Below are 19306 nucleotides of genomic sequence, written 5' to 3' on the forward strand. Positions count from 1 at the left end.
GCATTTGCCACACTACAGCTAGACCACATCCAAACTAATGGTCTGTAGCTGGGTAGATGGGAAGACTGAGCAGATAGACAGGTAAGGCCTCCACTCAGGGGTATTGCTCTCCAAAAGACAGATCTGGTCAGAGCAGCAGAAAATAAGTATCTCAATAAGTATCCCTGGAAATGCAGGGGAGGCTATTAGGAGGAAAGGGGAAAGTACATGGATGTCATTATTTTCCTTGTCAATAATGGAATGTTGTACTTGCACCCCAAGAAAGCACAGTGCGGGATCCATGCCTATTGGAATAGACCTCATACAACAAAACCCACTTCATCTCTTTAGACAAAGCTTGCTGAAAACAGGCACCAAACAGATGTCCCTAAGAACCACCAAAAGATCTGTTTCTCAGCCTGTCCTGAAGAAGTGAAGCAATTTTTGTCACAGAATCCAAGGCAGAGCTTAATGTTCCAGCTCCACATCCCAGTGTTCCTCCATTAGAAAGACCATCCCTTTCCTGAGGCTGAAAGGTTTCAAGTTCTTGCCACTTCACAAGGCAGTCATGCTACAGAAAGGGCAGTCAGATCAAGTGGAAGATGCGTGCATTCAGCTCCATGCTCACTTGCACACTGGGATGTCTCTCATTGCCCAAGGCAAGGGGATTCACTTTCATCAAAACTATCCTACTCCTACACCTAGTGGCCATCCAGAAGCATCTCCTCCCTCTTTGGGTAAGCTGTTGGGGACCACAGACACAGTTAACTGAAAGTCCCCTCAAATGTGACGTAGGGTGAAGCACATGAAAAATTACTCATGCAATTGATTCACATGGTTTCCATCATTCATAAATCCCGATGCATAAAGTGGAGGCATCAGATTTGCACATAACCGATCCAGACAGCTGCAGATTTCCGTAGGCACTAAGCACCTGCAGGCAGAAGCCACTCTTCATGTGGCTCCCATTAAACAGTTTGAATGAAAATGCTGTGTGATTCAGCGTGGTAACAGCAGCCACCTCTGCTTCCTCCACTGTTAATGCAAGGTCCTCTCCAGTTCAGCCTCTTCCCGTGGCTGTATAATTCCCACATTATAGGAGTTATTTCATGCCCTGAACTCTGCAGGAAGTCCAAAGCACATGGAAGTATGAGGCTACAGTCACAGAAGGCTGCCCTTAGAGAGTGCTAGGAACATATCAAGGCTCTCCATCACAGTCTGTCTCCTTAGCTTTTGGAGATATCACTGCAGAACACACAAGTCTTCTCAAGAACAGAAATCAGTGCACTAGAGATCACTTACAGAAAAAAAATCAACACACTGCCATCTCCAAAGCAAGGTGGTGGAATTCATACAAAATATTAATTGTTAATAGACCCAGCCCTGGGCTGGAATCAAACGCTCTGAAGTCAGGAGGATCTCAGGTGGAAGCTGTTTACCATTTAAAGGCCCTTCGTGGCATTTGGCATTGTATCACATTTCAGAAGGTGCAAAGAGCCAGCAAAACACTACAGTGTTAATTTGAAGGAGGCATTGTTAATCCTTCACCTCCTAGGGAAGGCCAGTCTAACTGAGCTCTGTCCTGTCATGCAGGAAGACTGGCTTAAAGCATCCAGCAGAAGCTGACATTCAACAAGGCTTCTGCTTCATGCGTATGCAAATACGGTCTACCTTCCACACTTCCATAGACTGCTAACTCATTCTTAGTGCTTTATAGCCATATTTGATCACTAATACATAAAATCTCCCACAACTTCATGGAAACTGGAGGGTCTCAGCTGTGACTGTCCAGACAAGTCAGCATGATGAGACAAGCACATGCACAACAAGAAACACCATCTCACTGTGCACTCACACAGCTTGCATAATTGTTGGTTTACACTCCCTGAGGCAGCTGGTTTTCCCTGTTTTCTCCCCTTCCTCCTTCCTAGTCACTTGTTCCTATGGTTTCTCTTGTGCTACCACAAGCATTCACAGAACTGAGAAGCAGCACAGTAAAAGCCAACTTGTTCCTACCAAGTCAGTAAAAACCAGTTTATTCTCAACTAGATCAGTTTCTCTTTGCACTCAGCTCCCACAGTTCACTGATACTGGGAGAAAGAATATGGGAGGGAAGACTGACTTCCTTAGCAGCAGCTAGACTTAAGTGGTCACGACTGCAGCATCAGTGAACATGGATGGCTTAGAGAGCAGCTGTTCAGGCCTGCTTAGGCAGTGGATGGTCTTCAAGCATGTCCATCCCTTCCTTTCCAGCTTTGCCCTGAAAACACAGCATTACCCAGAGTTACTCATTCCAAACTTCACAAGCATTCACACAAGGCTATATTAAATATATAGCCATATAAATATATACCATAACTACTTCAGCTGACCATCCCTCTCTGAAACACCCCAGATGCACCCTGTGCGTTAGCCTTGTTTTGTCTGTGTCAGAGCTACACCCCGTCCTCTTCAACAGCAAGTACTTGCAACTTCTGTATGCTCCCATGTCAAACACCCAGAAAAGAACAAAGGTAGCAAGGAGTCTTGGAAAGACTGGTGCCACAGCTCACTGAAGACCACATAGAAACAGTGATACAGAACAGTGGCACACACTCTGCCACGGTTCCACACAGACATCTAAAAAGACCGAGGCTTTTTTCATCCTTGCTCATTGTGCACTTCTCAGGCTCTGCAACAGAAAAGGAAGGATCTTGGTCATCACCAGTCCTTTCTCCCCACTCCTGGATCTATCCAAGGAGCAGCATCATGCAATTGTGTTAGTGACCATCACAACACATAAGGAGGGCTCTATTGAAGGTGCAAACTTCAATTTTGACATTTCCCAGCCTTAATGAAATGTCTTGGGGAATGAAGACAACTTATTCCCCTGACAAGTTGTTTGTACCCTCTGGGTATAGCAAACAGTCTTGTGTCAGGAGTGTGCCTATCTTTGAAGTGGGAGGTTGTGGTATGACAAAAGTAGGGAGCAAAAGGGATAGTGGAAAGAAATGCTTCGAGGCAGTTGCCAGAATTTAACAGTGCCAGTAAGGTCTCTCTGTGTTAGCCTTGCTCTGAGGCAGCAAAGCCGATTTTGGCTAAGGCTCTAAAAACACTCCACAGCCCCAGGCAGACCAATGTCACAAAAAACTCCAGCACAAAGAGCTGCAAACTAGAACCTAGTTCCAGTTTCCCAAAGCCTTATACCAGGTCTTGCCATAAGCACCCCTGAGCATCAGGAGGAGGCAGGGTCACCAGCCCCCCTGGAAAAAAACAAAGGTACCAAAAATGGGAATTGACTCATTTATTGCAGAAGGACACTTGTGCAGGGTCAATGCTCCAGCATTTGCTCCAGGAGCTGCTGGTTTTCAACACCTCCTGTTCCTCCAGAAGAAGCTGTGGACAGGGGATTAGCTCAGCAGGAGCGCCTGAGGGAGCTGTAGCAAACCCCTTTCTTTCCCACCATTAGCAGAAAGGATGAGCAGGGAGATCTGCCCCTGGCTCGCTCTCTTAGGGCCAGTGATCAGTGGAAAGCAAAATGCAAACACATTCCAGAAAGGCTATCCCGTCAAAAATTTCCAGCTATTGTAGCAACCCAGCAGCAGCAGACCTGCTTCCCCTCCTGTCAGTAATACCTCTGCAGCCACACCAACACCCACCAAATGCCAGTGCTTCCCTGCGTGGCACACACCTTGCACAAGATTAAAACCACCATAAAGCAGCATTGCCCAGCATGCAGGTCTTTCAGCTGTACTCCTCTGATTCCCTGCCAGATTTTGCCCAGACATGCAGTATAGTGGGGAGCAAACCTTCATCCACTCTCCATGCACCTGCAAGAGAGGACAGAAATCTCCCACCCTCAAATACTGAAAAGCTGAGAGCAGGCAAATCCACTGCTGGAAAGGGTTATTACCAAGATCTAGGAGTCTGAGGAACTGAGAAATGTAACAAATGTAAAAACGAAACTTGCTTCCTGACATACCATTCCCCAAACAAAGCAACCAACACCTGACAATTGGTTCTCCATAATCAACTAGACAAGCAGCTTATGTCCATGTTTCATTCATTTATCTGGACTTTACTGCCCCGCATCAGTCTTCTTGATACACATTCAAATACCCCACTCTCAACAGTCATGCAGTGTACACTCCAGAGTTACCCTGGTATGAGGGAGACTGTTGAACTACAACGCTGACAAATGAATCACATAAACATGTCAACCGAAATTTTATTTTACTCAGCCAGGAGGAAATTGAGAGCAGCAAGAGCCTTATATTTCTTGTGTCCCTAGTAGGAACGGATGCAACAAAAAGAGATACCATCAGCACCACAAAGAAGCAGCTCGCACCCAGCACAGAGATTTATACTTTGTTTGTCTTTAATTCTGGTTAGGTAGGATGAGTATAGTTCAGTGTCCTTTCACGTTGAAGGTGTCCCTGGTGCAGGACATTGCACAGCTGTCCCACAGGAACTGGGTATTGTCAGATGGGAAACGAGTATTGCCATGGTGGGTGATGGCTTCACATGCTAAGGCTGGTTTTGCTTCCTCAGCAGTTCTGACTCCACAAGAAAGGTTACATGATTAGTGAGAGAAGGTGGCATGATGGGTCAGAGAGCAAGAGAGGGACAGGCGACAGGTGACCAATGGCATGCACCTCCTGTCTCTGCTGTAAGTAAATTAATGGGCACATTCAAAGTCATGCCTCAAACCTGAGTGATCCACCTGCAAAAGATGCTCCAGATCCTCCAGATCCACAGCCACTAAGCAATTTCTACAAGGCTTAGTTGTCCTCAACATTTCCTCTCCCCTTCCCCAGCCAGTATGATGTCAGAGTTCTTAAAGAAAGGATTTTCTCACAATAGCAAAGCATGAGTATTTTTTGCTATTAAAACCAGCTGTGTTCCACATGGGAAGCTTTGACCTAAAAGGAGACAAGAATGGGAACTGGTAGGCAACACTTAACCAAACCTTGGCAACACCTGATGCACCAACTCACAAGTGGATAAGAAAAGAGTAAAGTGATGTTGTAGCTAAGCTCTGGCGCTTCTTATCCCAAAAGGCTAAGGATGCTAAAAGCTTATTCAGGTCCAGAAAGAAAGCAGACAAAAGACAAAGCTATCCAAGATTGTTAAAAACAATTAGCCATCTATGGATGAGGGATTGTGAAGCCTGCCACAGTCAGGGAGGCTTTTTGGACTTTTGGCTCTGTTTTACCCTGCTTTTCTACACCTCTCTTGGCATTTGCCCAATGGAAACAGGCTACTGAGCTTGTTTTGAGGCAGACCAGCCATTCTTACATACTAACAGAACATTTCTAAGGGATCATTTTAGCTTTAGCAAAGCTCCAAATACAAAGGAATGGATTTATAAAAGGCTTTTAGAAAGTATCTTCCAAGTGCTCAGCCATCTTTTTAGGGTCCCAACTAACTTTAAAATTCTGTTCTGAACTGCTTTTGGTGGAAAAGAATTATTTTTCTAGAGGGCCTTTACTAAACTGGCAGGATGTCATCATCTCTCTGAGATGTTCCTAGAGAGAAGTCACAATAAAACATGCAGTACTGTTGAACAAGGTATGTAAGGAGGAAAGGAATGATGTGGTTACCAGCTGGGAGACTACTGAACATGCAGAGCCACAGACCGGTCTTCATGGCTTCTCCATTCCCTCCACTTGCAGTTTTACTCTGAGCCAGCTCAGAGAGTGACAAGAGGCTGGATCGTTCCTGCCCAACCCCTAAGCACTACGAACATTTTCAGAAATGAAGGGGGTGCTCCAAAGAGCTTGTTTTGCAGGGACCAACTTCCAGGCGGCAAGAGGGAGAGAGAGAAAATGCAAGGCTGAAATCACCCCCAGACACATTCAGCTCATTCAAAGCTTCCAGCAGCAGGATTTACCCAGAGCTTAAAGCAGTTCTCTGTGACTCTTTGTCACAGGAGTGTAGGTACAAACAAACAGGAGCCAGGACAAAGGGCGTCAACACACATTTTATTAGTAAAAAGTTAATCGGCTTAAAGTGTGCAACTAAATAAGCAAAGCTTACATTAAAGTGACCCGCCAAGAAAAGATGCCATGGAAATAAAGTTATAGGAAATACAATATAGTCTCTATGTTCTTTTGTAATCCAGCATGATAAATATTCATGATACTGGGTTAATGGGGTACCCAGCTCTCAGCCACCACAATAGTTTTTTGTTTATTCTCAAGACCATGAACTTTGGAACCATGAACCTGAATTTCAGGACCCTGCATTCATGCATGTTAGTAAAATTCAAGGCAAGCAGGGGGATGGAGACAACACGAGGACCTTGGCTTGCAACAGTGTGACGGAGGTTGTGGGTAGGTTTTTGATAATGAGTAACAAGAGCTCCAGCATGCACAGCACTGCTGGTGTATCATCATCCTCTGCCTCCCCACCTGCAGCAGAAGAGGCACCATCTGCAACACAAACCTATCCCTCACCTCCGGTCCCTCCAGGACATGACTCATTCCAGAGTTTCTCCAGAGGAGGACAACAGCATCCTCAGGCTGGCCCTTGAGGAAGCAGCAGCTGTGTCCATCACACAGCAGCACCATGGAGCAGGGGAGAGATCTACCCTTTACCTGTAAGGAAGACCTGCTCACGACTAAACAGAATGCCTTGAGCCTTCAGAGTGACTGAAAGGGCACTTTGTCATTCTGAAAACAGTCCTCCAGGGAGCAGTCACCAAGCTCCAGTGCTGCATTCACACTGGATAGCAAACATCCTTATTTGAAAAAGTCCCAAGCCTCCTGAGACAGCCCCACATCCAGCTGCTCCTTTGACAATGCATTCTGCTCGCAGCAACATTGCCAGCTTTCCCAGTTTCGCTGTGAAACCTTCCAGCGTCTCCATTCCAGCTTGTACAGATTACCGATCCCTCCCAAGGTATGTTAGGAGGCTTTGGGGTTAATGAAGGACACGTGGAAAACTTTTGGTTTGGTTTGGTTTGGTTGTTTAAAAAAGAAACAAAAAGAAGCAACACAGAAACTTAAAGTTCAAAGCCTCAAGAGCAGTATGAGGAAAACAACTTTTAGTGCTGAATTGAATACATTTTAAGACTCCTGAGCTTGTTGGTTTGTTTCTCCACTCACAACTAAAAGCAAAGACTATGATACAATAAACTCTTAAGGAGTTTTCTGGTGTATTCCACTCACTAGGCTACGTACCCTCTTTCCCTACAAAAATTTCCCATTAGCTTTTCTCCCTTCTCCCATTTAAGGTAGTGAACCATGAAACAAACCCTTCAAAGAGCCATGCCCTGTTTTGTTAAGAGCTAGGAGCACAGGTCTTCATGTCAATGTAGATCAGTCTGCCTGGTCTGCAAACAGAGCTCATATCCCTTCACTGACCCCTCACGGTTTAATTGCCCATCTTAGGGAAAGTGCAGCTTAAGATTTGCAGATCAGTAGAATCTTTTCTTCACACATCTTTCCTTAGGACAACCTAGATGACAAACATTGCCACAGCGAGCTTTATTTCTCCTTCTGGGCAGAGCTTCTCTCTCAGATCAGCTGAACCTGGGCATCGACAGGACAGGCAGTGCAAAGGCCAGCCATTTCTTCAGAATACACCTTCCTCTAACAATACAAAAGTGTAAAAGAAACAACAATGCCCACCTAAGTTTTAAGTCTTTGACCGTTCAATTGCAATACTTCCACATAGGACTACCATAGAATATTCATACATAAAGAAGAGGAATTCGCAAGAGTCATGAAAGCTGAGAGAGTAATACAGTCAAAGTGTACTTTTGGAAGGAAAACTATTCCTCCAACTAGTGAAATATCTGCCTAGAAACACAGAAAAGCTGTCTAAAAATCAAATACACTAGTAAACAGCAATGGCCTTCTCAAAACTGAGGTATCCTGCTCACAGAGTATGTATTTAGCACTTACCTTCATAATATTTGATCTTTGCAAACGCTGCATTAGCATAAAAATGACTGTCTAGAGGGAGGAATACACAAATGTGCACAGAAGGAAAGGAACTTGTGGGGAAGAAAGCATGGTTCCCATTCCCTGTGTGGATTTTTGCACAGAATGTCCTATTTCTCCTAAAACAGGGGACATCCCCATGCCCTCCTACCCAACCCTAAGGACATGCCTGTTCCTCCCCACCAATTGCCACAATATGCCTCTGTAATGACAAGCCACTGCTATAGCGCAAACCTGGCAGCTCCTTTCATTTCACACCAAGCAGAGGTGCAGCTATGAGATGCACAGGCACTGCAAAAGCAGCAGGACCCAGCCACCAACACAGTTTGGGAGGACAAAAAGAGCAGGCACACTTGACAGTTTGAGGGTCTCCATTTCACGCATGCTTGCAAACCCCATGGCAAATGCGTCACACCTCTGCCAGGAGATGAGGGATTGTACAATAGGCAAAGAGGGCAAAAGGACAGAAAAAGCTCTTCTCAACATCAAGAAAAAAAGAGAGCAGCCAGGAGGTTTTACTCCTCATGTCAACATCCCACTCCTGACCAGCAATTCACTTTGACAACAAAGCTTTCCAAGAAAAGGCAGAATTGCGCACTTGAGCAACGGCCTTGGGAGATCCCAGCTCTCTGCCCAGGAAACAGCAAAAAAACCCAACCCTCCAGCATATCACATATCACCTTCCTACTGAAGCATGACAAAGAAGAGAATATATGGCAGAAGAGGCCAAAGAGGGGAAAAACAGAAATCAATAGGATCTAACAGAGCGTGACGGAAAATCACTTCCCCCATAAAAAGAGGTTACTTGCCAGGTTAATGAATCTTTTCTGTTCTGTACTTAGACACCCAGGAAATGGAAGGGGTCACAGGAGCAGTGTGGGTGGGAATGCAATCCCTAGAACATGCTTTCAAGAACAATCAAAGGTTAGAGATCAAATCCAAGCAGCGGTCAACTGCACAACACATCAGCAGCTTGATACACTGGCCAGCTGCAGCTCAGAGCGTCACTGAGCAGCATACACTTCCTACGTCAGCAGCACAGCAAATAACAGGCTTCTCTTCCAGGGCAAGAACAGTACAACAAGGCCACCCCAACCCCCCAACCCCAAAGGGTCAGCCCCAAGAATCAGAGCATCTCTGCCTTCCTAGGTCAGCAAAGCCAGCATGGACAAAACAAAATGGTCTGTGGGTCTCTGAGTCGCTACCATAGAGTCACAAAAACACACTGCACCAGGACTGTACACTGTGCAGGACTGTACACTTATACACTGTGCAAGTAACTCAGAAAGATCTTGGTCCAGTGGACAAACTTCTCGAAACTCACTTTTAGGTAAAGAGCTGTGCCTTACTCTTGTCAGGAACATACAGGAAGTAGGCAATGCAACAGAAAAGTGTGGGGACAATGACAGGGCACAAGATCTGGTGGCCACATAAGCTTGAGCTATACCTCTGTAGTATCAAACACATCCAAAGGCAGGTGCATATAACTTTGAACTGCAGTTTCTTCTGACTGGAGCCCTGCTGGCAGACTCCATAAAGAAGCACAGACCCTTGCTGTTTTATCACTCCCCTGCTCACATCTAGCTTGAGCTACTGACAGTAGGCTACCCTAAAAATGCTTTACTTTAGCCCAAGATACTCAGTAGAGGAAATGCAGATGCATGATTTCCATCCTTTTCAAGGTCACCAAACTTGTAGGTCACTATATTAGGTTCCCCTACTGCCTGCCATAATCATTTACCAACTGCTCCTCTCCAATCTGGGGCCTATTGACTCCAGTACAGCTCAAACACCTCTGCCATGCAGCTGCTCAAGCTTCTCCTGCAGCATTTGCCTTGTTCGCTACCCACTACCCAACTTCTGTGATAGAGACACGGATAACACAGCCAAAAGCCCTTTTGTTACCAATATTTGATGCAGAGTCAAAATAGAGTTATCGTAGAGGATACCTGTTCAAAACAGAGTTCTGTGTCATATCACTCAAGTCTACCATCATGGCCAAGGAGCTACATCACAAGCTCCAAAGAAGACCTAGTGATGGAATTTCTGCAAAAAGGAAGTTTGCAAATTTGTAAAATCAAATGCACTGGATTTGTAAATTCAGTGCATTTAAGTAGTCTTGTATCTGGAGAATATTCAAGCAAAACCAGTGCCTTACTGAACCAATACCCTCTGCCAACATACACATCATCGCAGACAGAGCTCTCTTTCCACAACAGACTTGTGCCCCTGGCCTTTCTGACAGGTACAGCCACTGCTAATGGAAAGCAGGGTACACTTTGTAAATAAATCTCTGTCCCCCAAACTTTGCTTTCTGAAATGAATGAACAACCCCCAGCAGGTCTCACCTGAAACTCAGCACAAAAAACACCAATGAAACCAGCTAATTTTGCCAAAGGTCTGAGCAAAATGAAAGTGCTGCTGATTAGAGACAATGTTATTTGCAGACAATGCTACCAAAGTTCAAAGTTGCATTGATGAGGGGTGGGAGACAGGTGGGAGACAGTTATGACATGAGAAATGAAGAAAGGTAATTCTCAGCACTGTCCAGGACTGTATCAACAAGCTTCTAATAAGGAGACAAAGGGACACAACCATACTCCAACATTATCTCTCAACAGGAGGAGATAAAATGCACAGGAGATTTGAACTTCTGTCTCGTAACACTGTGGCAGCGTTTGCTCTGCAAACAGCTCTGGTGTTTGTGGATGGGGAGGTTAAACAGATGCTTTTTGCTGGGGTGCTGACATTTGCAGGAATACAAAATTACATGAGAGGATGTGAATTTCTGTTCGGGTCTAAAGCGGAGCTGATTCATGGACTGGCAGCAGCTGCAGGTCTGACAATTTGTATCAGTCAAACCAGAGGGTGATTTACTGGTGGCTGGGGTTTCGCATGGGCTTCCTTCTCAACACGCAGTTTAAGATTGCTCTCCATTCCAAGCTGGGCTGACACAAACTGGCCAAGATAGAGCAATCAATCATTGAGAGTTCTTTAATCAACGGCTTTCTTGCACATTTGAGCAGTTTCTATTGACAGGGAACCTTCCTGTTCACAGGAAGTGCTAGAGTGGATCTGAACATCAAAGTACAGGCTCCCTTGGAGATCAGCAATTCTGGGAGCTCAGCTGAAACAAAGGAAGGAAAAAAAAAACCAAACCAGAAAACCTAGTAGCTGTATCGAAACAACAGTTCATCCCTTCAATCATCCATCCCTTCTGATCAACAAAAGCACATTTCAGCACTAGCTGAAAGAAGTGCTGATGCAGGTTCACACCTGCAATACTTGTGATCCAGAACAACCAGGTCATTCAGTGTCAGAGATGCCTTCTTTCTTCCAGGGCTGCAAATCTCCAAAAAGGATACAGACCTCCTTATCAGGTCAGTGTTGTCCCCAGTCCCAGCACCACTTGCTTGGCACAGAAAGCTCCGGACTGACTCACAGAACCCAGCCCCACCATTCCCCTTTGGTTTCTGGAAGGAAAGATGAGATGGGCACAGCAGCCCACCTATTACAGCCCATTGAACAGAACTGGTCCATCACGTGCAACACAGCAAGTAAATGCATACCATAGCACAAGGCTACTGTTAGGTAAGCAAGGATGGAAGATCCTACTGATCACTGGGAGAGCAGCATGAGTGACTGCTGGGGTGGGAGAGCAGATGGGGTACCCCACAGCCTGGGGGAGAAAGCATCGCAGAACACCCAAGGCAGAAAGCAGAGAAGGATTTGAGCAATCCCTCAGGCAGGGACTGGAGAGAGCTTCAGGAAAAGGGAGATGGGGGAACATCTGAAATGGATCTGCAGGAAACACAGGAAGAAGCAGGCAGAGAGCACAAGAGTCTCTGCAGCAAAACCAGTGTGAAAGAAAAGAAAACAGATATATTTGAGAATGGAGGCTAGAAAATCCAGTGTGTCGGGCACACAGCACCTGCATTTCCCAAGTACAAATGTGTGAGCCTGAACATGCTGCAGCGAGTACCTGTAGCCAACAGCTCCTCCCCCGCCCGGGGCAGCAGCCCCTCACCTGGGAAGCGTCCATGAGCACAGTTTGAGCACTGAGAAAGAGCTGGCTTACTAATACCAATGCAGCTAGTTCTTGCAGTAGCCATCCAGCAAGGCACAGGCAGCCTACACAAGAGGTTAGGACAGGAAAAGAATAAAAACTCTAAGCACAACTGCAAAAAGTAGAAAATAATTACACAAGTGGAAAGTGCCTCAAACCAAAATCCTAAGTTTTGTGGACTATTGAAGCCTAGAAGGCCTGCAGCATGGTTTCTAAATGCCTTTGTCCAGGGCTCTGTGACTTGCTAATCTTTCGCTACAAAACACGTGAGGAAGGAGCAGTCTTCACTGATCAAACCTGAACAGGCTACGGACAAGGGCATGCACCTGTGAACTGCACCCACACTACACGGTTCAACAAAAGCTCTACAATATCTTCGCAGAGAACTATCCAGGGCAATTCCAAACACCTCTTCCCCACCCCACTGCCTTTCTTTAAGGAAAAAAGAAAATCCCCCTGTCCTAAACTTGTCCATCCCTTGTCCTGTCCACTGCTAAATCCCAAGGTGTGGGTGTAACACTGAGCATTAAATCTCATGCAGGACAAGTAGATCCAACACACCACAAGAAGTGTCACAGATCACGCCTGTTTTTGTCAGATCCCAAGTAGACAGCTGAACACTGGAAGGACTTCAGATCTAGACCTCAAGGGCTGCTTTTCCCAGTTTTGCTTTCAAATTCACTAGGCCAATGGCTCCTCTACCTGGGAATCTCAGCTGAAAAAAAATGATTAGTGGTTATTTTCCCTTTAAACCACAGCCATTAACTTGTGCTTGACTAGGATTACAATAAAAGCCACTTTAAACCTTCCCTTTGAGGAGGAAGCTGCTGCTGCAGCTCTACCTCACTGCAAAACACAGCTTCCCCAACAGCAAAGGGCTGCCGCACTGAATGCATATAAAGACAGTGTCTCCAGTTGTCCTCACCCACCTGTTTTCCACTCTGTAACTGCTGTCATCTCCCTAAAGCAGGTAAATTAAAGACTGAACAGCCTGTTCTCTCATTTTTTTCCCAGACCACCCAAAAAGGCTCAACTTCCTCCTTGAACGTTTAACCCTTCCCACAGCCTAGAGGGAAAAAATGTTATGGGAATGACTACTGGTGAGAGTTTTCTCCTTTCTCTGTAAATGCTTGATTCAGCATCAAGGAATCCACAGACTGGTTATATCCCAGACTCTTCCCTCAAAGCACACATGTAAGTATTGGTGGAAAAGAAAGGAGGAAGGAAACTTTCTTTTCTGGAAGCCCACACAGCTTCTGATGTCAGGAGACTGGGGTTCAGCTCCCAGCACTGCTACACCATACTGACTCCCCTTGGGTAAGCTGGTGGCTCCCACCACCATCCTCCACAACTCAAAAGCCCCATGACAGAGGCACTGGTACCTTTACCACAGCTGCACTGCACTGCACTTAGGCTTTCCACACCAGCTCAGAGGCTCCGAAGCTTTATGGAAAGTCTGTAAGATGTGAATGAGATTCTTCCACAGGATTGTGGGATTCCCAAGCAAAGGGCAAGTTTGCATACACCCTGCTAATGCTCCTGCCATTGCCAAACCAAGCAGGAGAACTTATGAAACTGCAGGAAGACCCTTGTCAAGAGCTGAGTGTGCTAGATCCACAGTGCAGCCTGCAAAGGGCTTTCAATCTGCCCCTGCTGCCATGATGGATTTGTGATTCCCACAGAGAAAACAGCATCTGCATCCCAGTCCAAACTCGAGCAATGCTCAAGTGACCTGGACTTTACTGATCCTCCCTCCCCTTTCTCATTTGTTTACCCACTCAAGGATTTCAGTTCCTAGCAGTAAGTTCCTCAGCTGCCCACAGGAATGTCTGCACGCGACTGCAGACGTTTGCACCGCAGCCCAAATGAAATCTAACAACTTTTCTGGTGACAAAGCAACAGGGATTACTGCTCTGTTCCTTAACCGTGTCCTCTCACACCTCCCACCTTGGTTCTTCCCCTCCCGAGCTCACATTCCAAGCACTCTACAAAATCCATCGGAACTAACTCACTTCCTAGGTGCTACCTGCCAAAGCTCTTCGAGCAGCAGCCCTGAACACAAGCCATGTCTCTGACTGAAGTCTCATGTAAGGAAGCTGAAAGTGTTTGCAAGGCTCTTTTGTGCCCACATGCAAGTCTTCCCCTGCCTGGCTCTCCTCAGCAACATCAACCCTCCTGAATGGTACATGAGACACACACAGGCAGCAGGAGCCCTAGACTCTTTTGGTCTCTGCCTCAGGAGTGCACAGCTAGGGAGGCAGATCCGCCTGTCTTCTAATGCACATGTCTGCATAGAGAAACACTTCATTGCCTGTTTGGCCTGAGAGTCAAGACTTGCAGGTTGGCCTGTGTGCAGACTCAGTCAGCCTTTAGACAGGACAAGTGACATAAGACTTAAGCCAGAGCAGACAGAAACAGGGGACTCCAACACTGGACTTCATAAACAGACCCCATCCTGGAAGTTGAGCTACTGAGGAAAATACCAGGCTTTGGAAAGCAACATTGCACCTCCATGTCACAAATGGCAGGAGGCACCACACTAGAGGCCAAAGTGGCCAGAAACCAAGATGCTGAGACTAAACAGTAGCTTTTTCTTCTCACCTGCTGATTTTAGCAAGTGGAAAAGAGCCCCATCACAGGCTTGCCACTGGAGGGAAGAGGTCATCAAGCCTATAAACATTCAGGGGGAGAATTACTGAGTACTCCTTCCTATTTATGTCTTCTGCCTCCCTTTGATGACTGTAGCTGCACTATAGCATCTCTAGAGATCACTTTGAACCTCGGTGATTCTCCTCTTCACCTCAAACTAAAGTTCATATAAGCTGACACCAAAATAACTACCAGAACAAATTACAGCCTATTTAATTCCTTTGGTTCCAGTTTGCCTGAGGAGACCCAGAAGGATGTTCTTGTTTTTTTAATGAGGCATCCATAGTTCCTCATGCTGCCTGTCAAACATCTGCACTCCAACCTGCACCCTGGCCTGAGTATCCTTAGCTGGACCCTCTGAGCAGCAGATCTATCTGAAGCACATGTCAGGCTTATGGCATTTTTCCATCTATAACACAGCAGATCTGGGCAGGAACCTTTGTACCATTCCCTTTGAAAAGCTCCAGTGACCTGCTGCAACACTCAGCAAAACCCACCCAGCAGAGTCAGCACTGTCACCTTCCCTGGCAACTCAGATCGACTGTGCAGTTCTGCCTCAGCTGCCCCTTTATCAGCCATTCAAGCATTTCCCCCTCTCTTTTGACTCTATCAAAAAGGCAGGAAAGCAGCCACAGATTAGCAAAAAGAAATTCTGAATGGCTGGAGTTAAGAGGTTGAGCACCAGTGGAGTTCAGCCCATCAGCTGAGCCCTGGTAACTAGGCATGTATTTATACTAGTAGCTCAGTAGTTGCAGTGATTTGGGAGGTTACTGCCCTGTGCTGTCCATCCTGCCTTGCTGATGGAGATTATTATACCCTTAGCTAATGCAACAGAGAGGAGCGTGTGCCAGGCTTTTCACTTCCAGTCCAGCAGATCAACCATCAACAGTCTGCACTCAACCTCAGGGCATGAGCTGCAGGGGTGAGGAACTGGCAAGCTTTTACTTCGTAACCTGCCAGATCTAAATCCATCAGTCTCTGGGTCACAGCCATTAGCCTGCAGCAAGAAAGAAGTAAAGCACTACAGTTTTAACAGCTTTGCAAAACATCTAAGTGGAGCAGCAGTTTGTCTTCACAGTGGGCTGAGTCTGCACACAGTCTACAGCCACAATACCATGCACAGTAGCTTGTGCCTACAGGAGCAAGAGAAACATCACCAAAAGTCTCACAGTGCCAGCTCAGTTTCCACAGACCATAAAAAATTTCCCTTGAAGAACATGCTGGGTACCAGAGCTTTTCACAGTAGGTCTGCAATCATTGCCTCCTGCCAGTCATACTTCTAGACAAACACTGACACTGTCCCACCACTGGAGAAATATCAAAGAGGTTAAGAAGACTTGTCACTGCTATAGCACATCAGGAACAGGATGCAATAGATTTCCTATACAGGCATTAGAGAACAGCCCTGATAGAGGCTGTCTTGAAGGGACAACTCCATTAGAGGTGTCTTCACCTCATCTCACAGAAACTGATCTTTTCACTTATTAATCTTGGCTGAACTAACCCTTTGGGATGGCATTTGCAGCAGCAAACACTTGCCTAGCTCTGTGGACAGTCTAGCATTGGAAGAGGAAGAACGCTGTGAATGCAAGGCAGGGGGAGGAGAAGAGGCAGGGTCTAACATGGGTTCTTGTGGTAGAAGTTCTGCTTGCTTTGTTTTGGGGCTGACTTTAGAAACTGGAGCCATTCAAGGCACAGAGGTAGGTACATGGCATGTAAGGAGTGTCTTGTTCCCCAAGTGCTCTGCACTTTAAAAGCTGATACAGCTCACATAGAGAGAAACTGGATCAGAGGGCCAGGAAGCACAGCCAGTCAGGACAGAGTGAAAGAGCGAGAGCCTCTTTCTTCTATGGAAGAGAAAACTGCAACTTGAGAAAGCTGGTAACAGGGCTCACTGATGACAAGGACTGCAGCAGAACTGAAAGCACCGTGCTGTCCTCTACACACACACACAGGCTGGTGAGAAAGCTACTTTATCTGAACAGCAACACTGGAGCCTCAGGTCAGACAACAGGAAAGCAAAGCAGTGCTGGGCTAGGCTGCCTGGCCACTGCCACCACGGGCAGATGTGTGCCAGCACTGCCAGAAACACCCGCCTGGTCCTAGGCTCCAGAAAAGGACCAGGTGAGCTCCAGAGGTTTTGTTCACTTCTGTCTTTCTACCAGGAAGAAGACAGTGGAAAAGTATTAGAGGCAGACACTGGGAAGACAGATTATAAAGATCATTTCTGCACCCGATCCTGACTGAATTGAATTGACTAGAATAATATGCACAAGGTTTTTCTGCCCATCAGGAGAAAAGGTGAGGATGTACAATGAAGGCAGGCTGCCGTTGGCAGTCCAGGCTCTTCTCTGTGTATGTGCAGAAGTGAGAGGTGGAGAGCCTGGATGATGGGGGGACTGCAGAAGAAACAAAGGCTCTTATAGCAGAGGCAGGTAAATGGCAGGTTAGCAAAATACTTCTTTTTTCCCTTTCTGACACAGGTTCCCTGTCTGATGTGGGTGAGTTGAATAAAGTAAACATTCTCTCCCTGGTGCTTAAACAAGCATTCCTCATCCTCCATGCACTTGACCTGACAGTAACACCAAACAGCCCCAAGTGCAAGTGAGGCACACCAGAGGTGATGCCATATTTCTGAGGAGAAATCAAGGATAATACATTTTCAGATGGGAAGGCCAAAGCACTGCATCTACAGATCTCCAGCTCTGAACCATCACGCTTACCACTAATATCTAATTTCACTGGAAAGAGAGAGACATGAAGTAATTACCATTTAGAAGCAGACACAAACACAGCAAAGCATGTCTGGGTGGGCTAATTCCCATATTTATTAAAAAGAACAGCACCTCCACACCCCATATATCAAACCACAAATTACTGATCAAAGGAATGCTTTGTGCAAAAAATACTCTGTGGAGAGGACGAAGTTGAATAAAACCCACCACTCACATCACAGTCCGCATGCAAGGCAAGTGGAACAACGTGCTATACAAGACAGAAGGGCTCCGATAGATGTTGCCTTGACAGAGCAAATCTGTGTGAGCAGATATGGCTACAAGTCCCCTAAAAACAGTCAGGAGAGAGCTGATAACAGGGGCGGCTATCACCAAAGGACGCTGAGGAACAGCCAGAAGACCATTTGGGAGACAGAGCCCCAACTCAAAAGACCAACACCACACACGAAGAAACACCTTATTTTTTCTGATTCCTACATTAAGAAAACAGGACTTTGCACAAAGTTACCTGTAAATGGTATAAAACTAACAAGGTATTGATTGTAAATTTGCCAGCAAAGAAGCAGTTCACAAGACCACACCATTTGCTGGTATCTGGAACCAGAAGGAGTAACAGCCACATCAAGAGTACTGCCCAGATTCCAAAGAGAAAACCTGGGATCGTACTCCCTTCAAATTAAGATAGCAGAGGGGACAGAAGCTCTTGGACAAATCAAAAGGCTTAAAAAGGTTACAGGGAGCTCGTAAACAACTGAGTACAGTCTAACACGGGAACGAAGAACTCTGAAAAAGGGATGGAGGGAGCAGCAGGAGGCTTCCTGGAGAGGATGCGGTAACTTGCACACGGGCAACAGAAAGTATCCGGATACACCGGCGGCTCGGCTGGTGCTGGGGCTGGTTGCTCAGCGCGGTCGGCTTCTGCCTCGCCGCGGCACCCACCGCGGCATCGGGTCGGACCGATCCCGGGCCAACGGGGTGCCAAAACACACAGTAAAAGCTTAGGGAGGTGGGGAGGAGAGAGAACCCCCACAGTAAAACGCAAAGGACTGCTGGGCTCTCTCCTGGCTTTGCACAGGAGATCCGTGGAGGAGGGGTGGTAACAAGTGGGGGAGAGAAGAGATGGGGAAGCTTAAGAAGCTCCAGACGTACCCTCCTGCTCGGGGCTACAGCCAGCAGATAACGGGACAAGGGACAACCAAAGAGCTGCTACCGGTGGGACTGGGAGCAGCGGGGTTCTCGCCGGGTCCCCGGTGGGGTTTGGGAAGGCAGCGGGATGCCGAGGCAGCTCCCGGCCGTGGGGCTCCCGCCGCGTTCAGGTGAGCCCTGGGCCGGTCCCAGCGGGCGACACCGGGACACCGATGGAGCGCGTCGGCGGATCACCTGTCCGCCTCCGCCGCGCTTGCAAACTTCTCCCGGAGTTGCAGCCCGCCCGCTCCCCTACCGGCTTTACAAGGGTCGCGGTACTCCATCAGCTCCTCCGCCGTCTCCGGTTCCCGCACCGTTAAGGCGATTCCCCCTCCGCCCGTCCCCGCGGTAAGCAGAAGTAGCAGCAACAGCAGCGAGCAGCGGAGCGGGGCGGCCCCGCGGCCCATAGCGGCGGAGCGGGCGGCACGGCTGCCCGGGATGCGGGCACTGCGCGGCGCCAGCAGCCCCGCCGCCGCGGTGAGGGGCGGGCGGGGGGGGAGGTGTGTGTGTGCCGCCGCCGTCAATCAAGGCAAGGACAGCCAATCACGGCTGCACCCGGGCTTCTCCCCCTCCCTCGACGGACCCCGAAGCCCCGCCTGGCCCAGGGTTGCGGAGTCCGTCGGGAGCGGGACACCCGTTTCCTCTCCCCGTTGTCGCACTTGGGTGCAAAAGCTGAAACTCTGATACTAAAAAACAACTAAATTCATTAATAATTGCCATTATTATTATTATTATTATTATTATTATTATTTGCCCCCAAATTA

The 19306-nt window shown here is 47.2% G+C and overlaps 1 protein-coding gene across 1 annotated transcript in view; it reads right to left on the reverse strand.

Annotated features, from left to right (window-relative positions):
- The window catches only part of TLL2 (tolloid like 2), a 94233-nt gene extending 75284 nt beyond the window's left edge, over positions 1-18949 (reverse strand). Inside the window, exon 1 of the mRNA XM_034061340.1 lies at positions 18799-18949. Coding sequence (XP_033917231.1) covers positions 18799-18949 — 151 coding nt within the window. The remainder of the gene's footprint in view (positions 1-18798) is intronic.
- Between the last annotated feature and the right edge of the window lie 357 nt (positions 18950-19306).

Source organism: Melopsittacus undulatus, chromosome 4 (assembly GCF_012275295.1).
Source record: "Melopsittacus undulatus isolate bMelUnd1 chromosome 4, bMelUnd1.mat.Z, whole genome shotgun sequence".
NCBI lineage: Eukaryota > Metazoa > Chordata > Aves > Psittaciformes > Psittaculidae > Melopsittacus > Melopsittacus undulatus.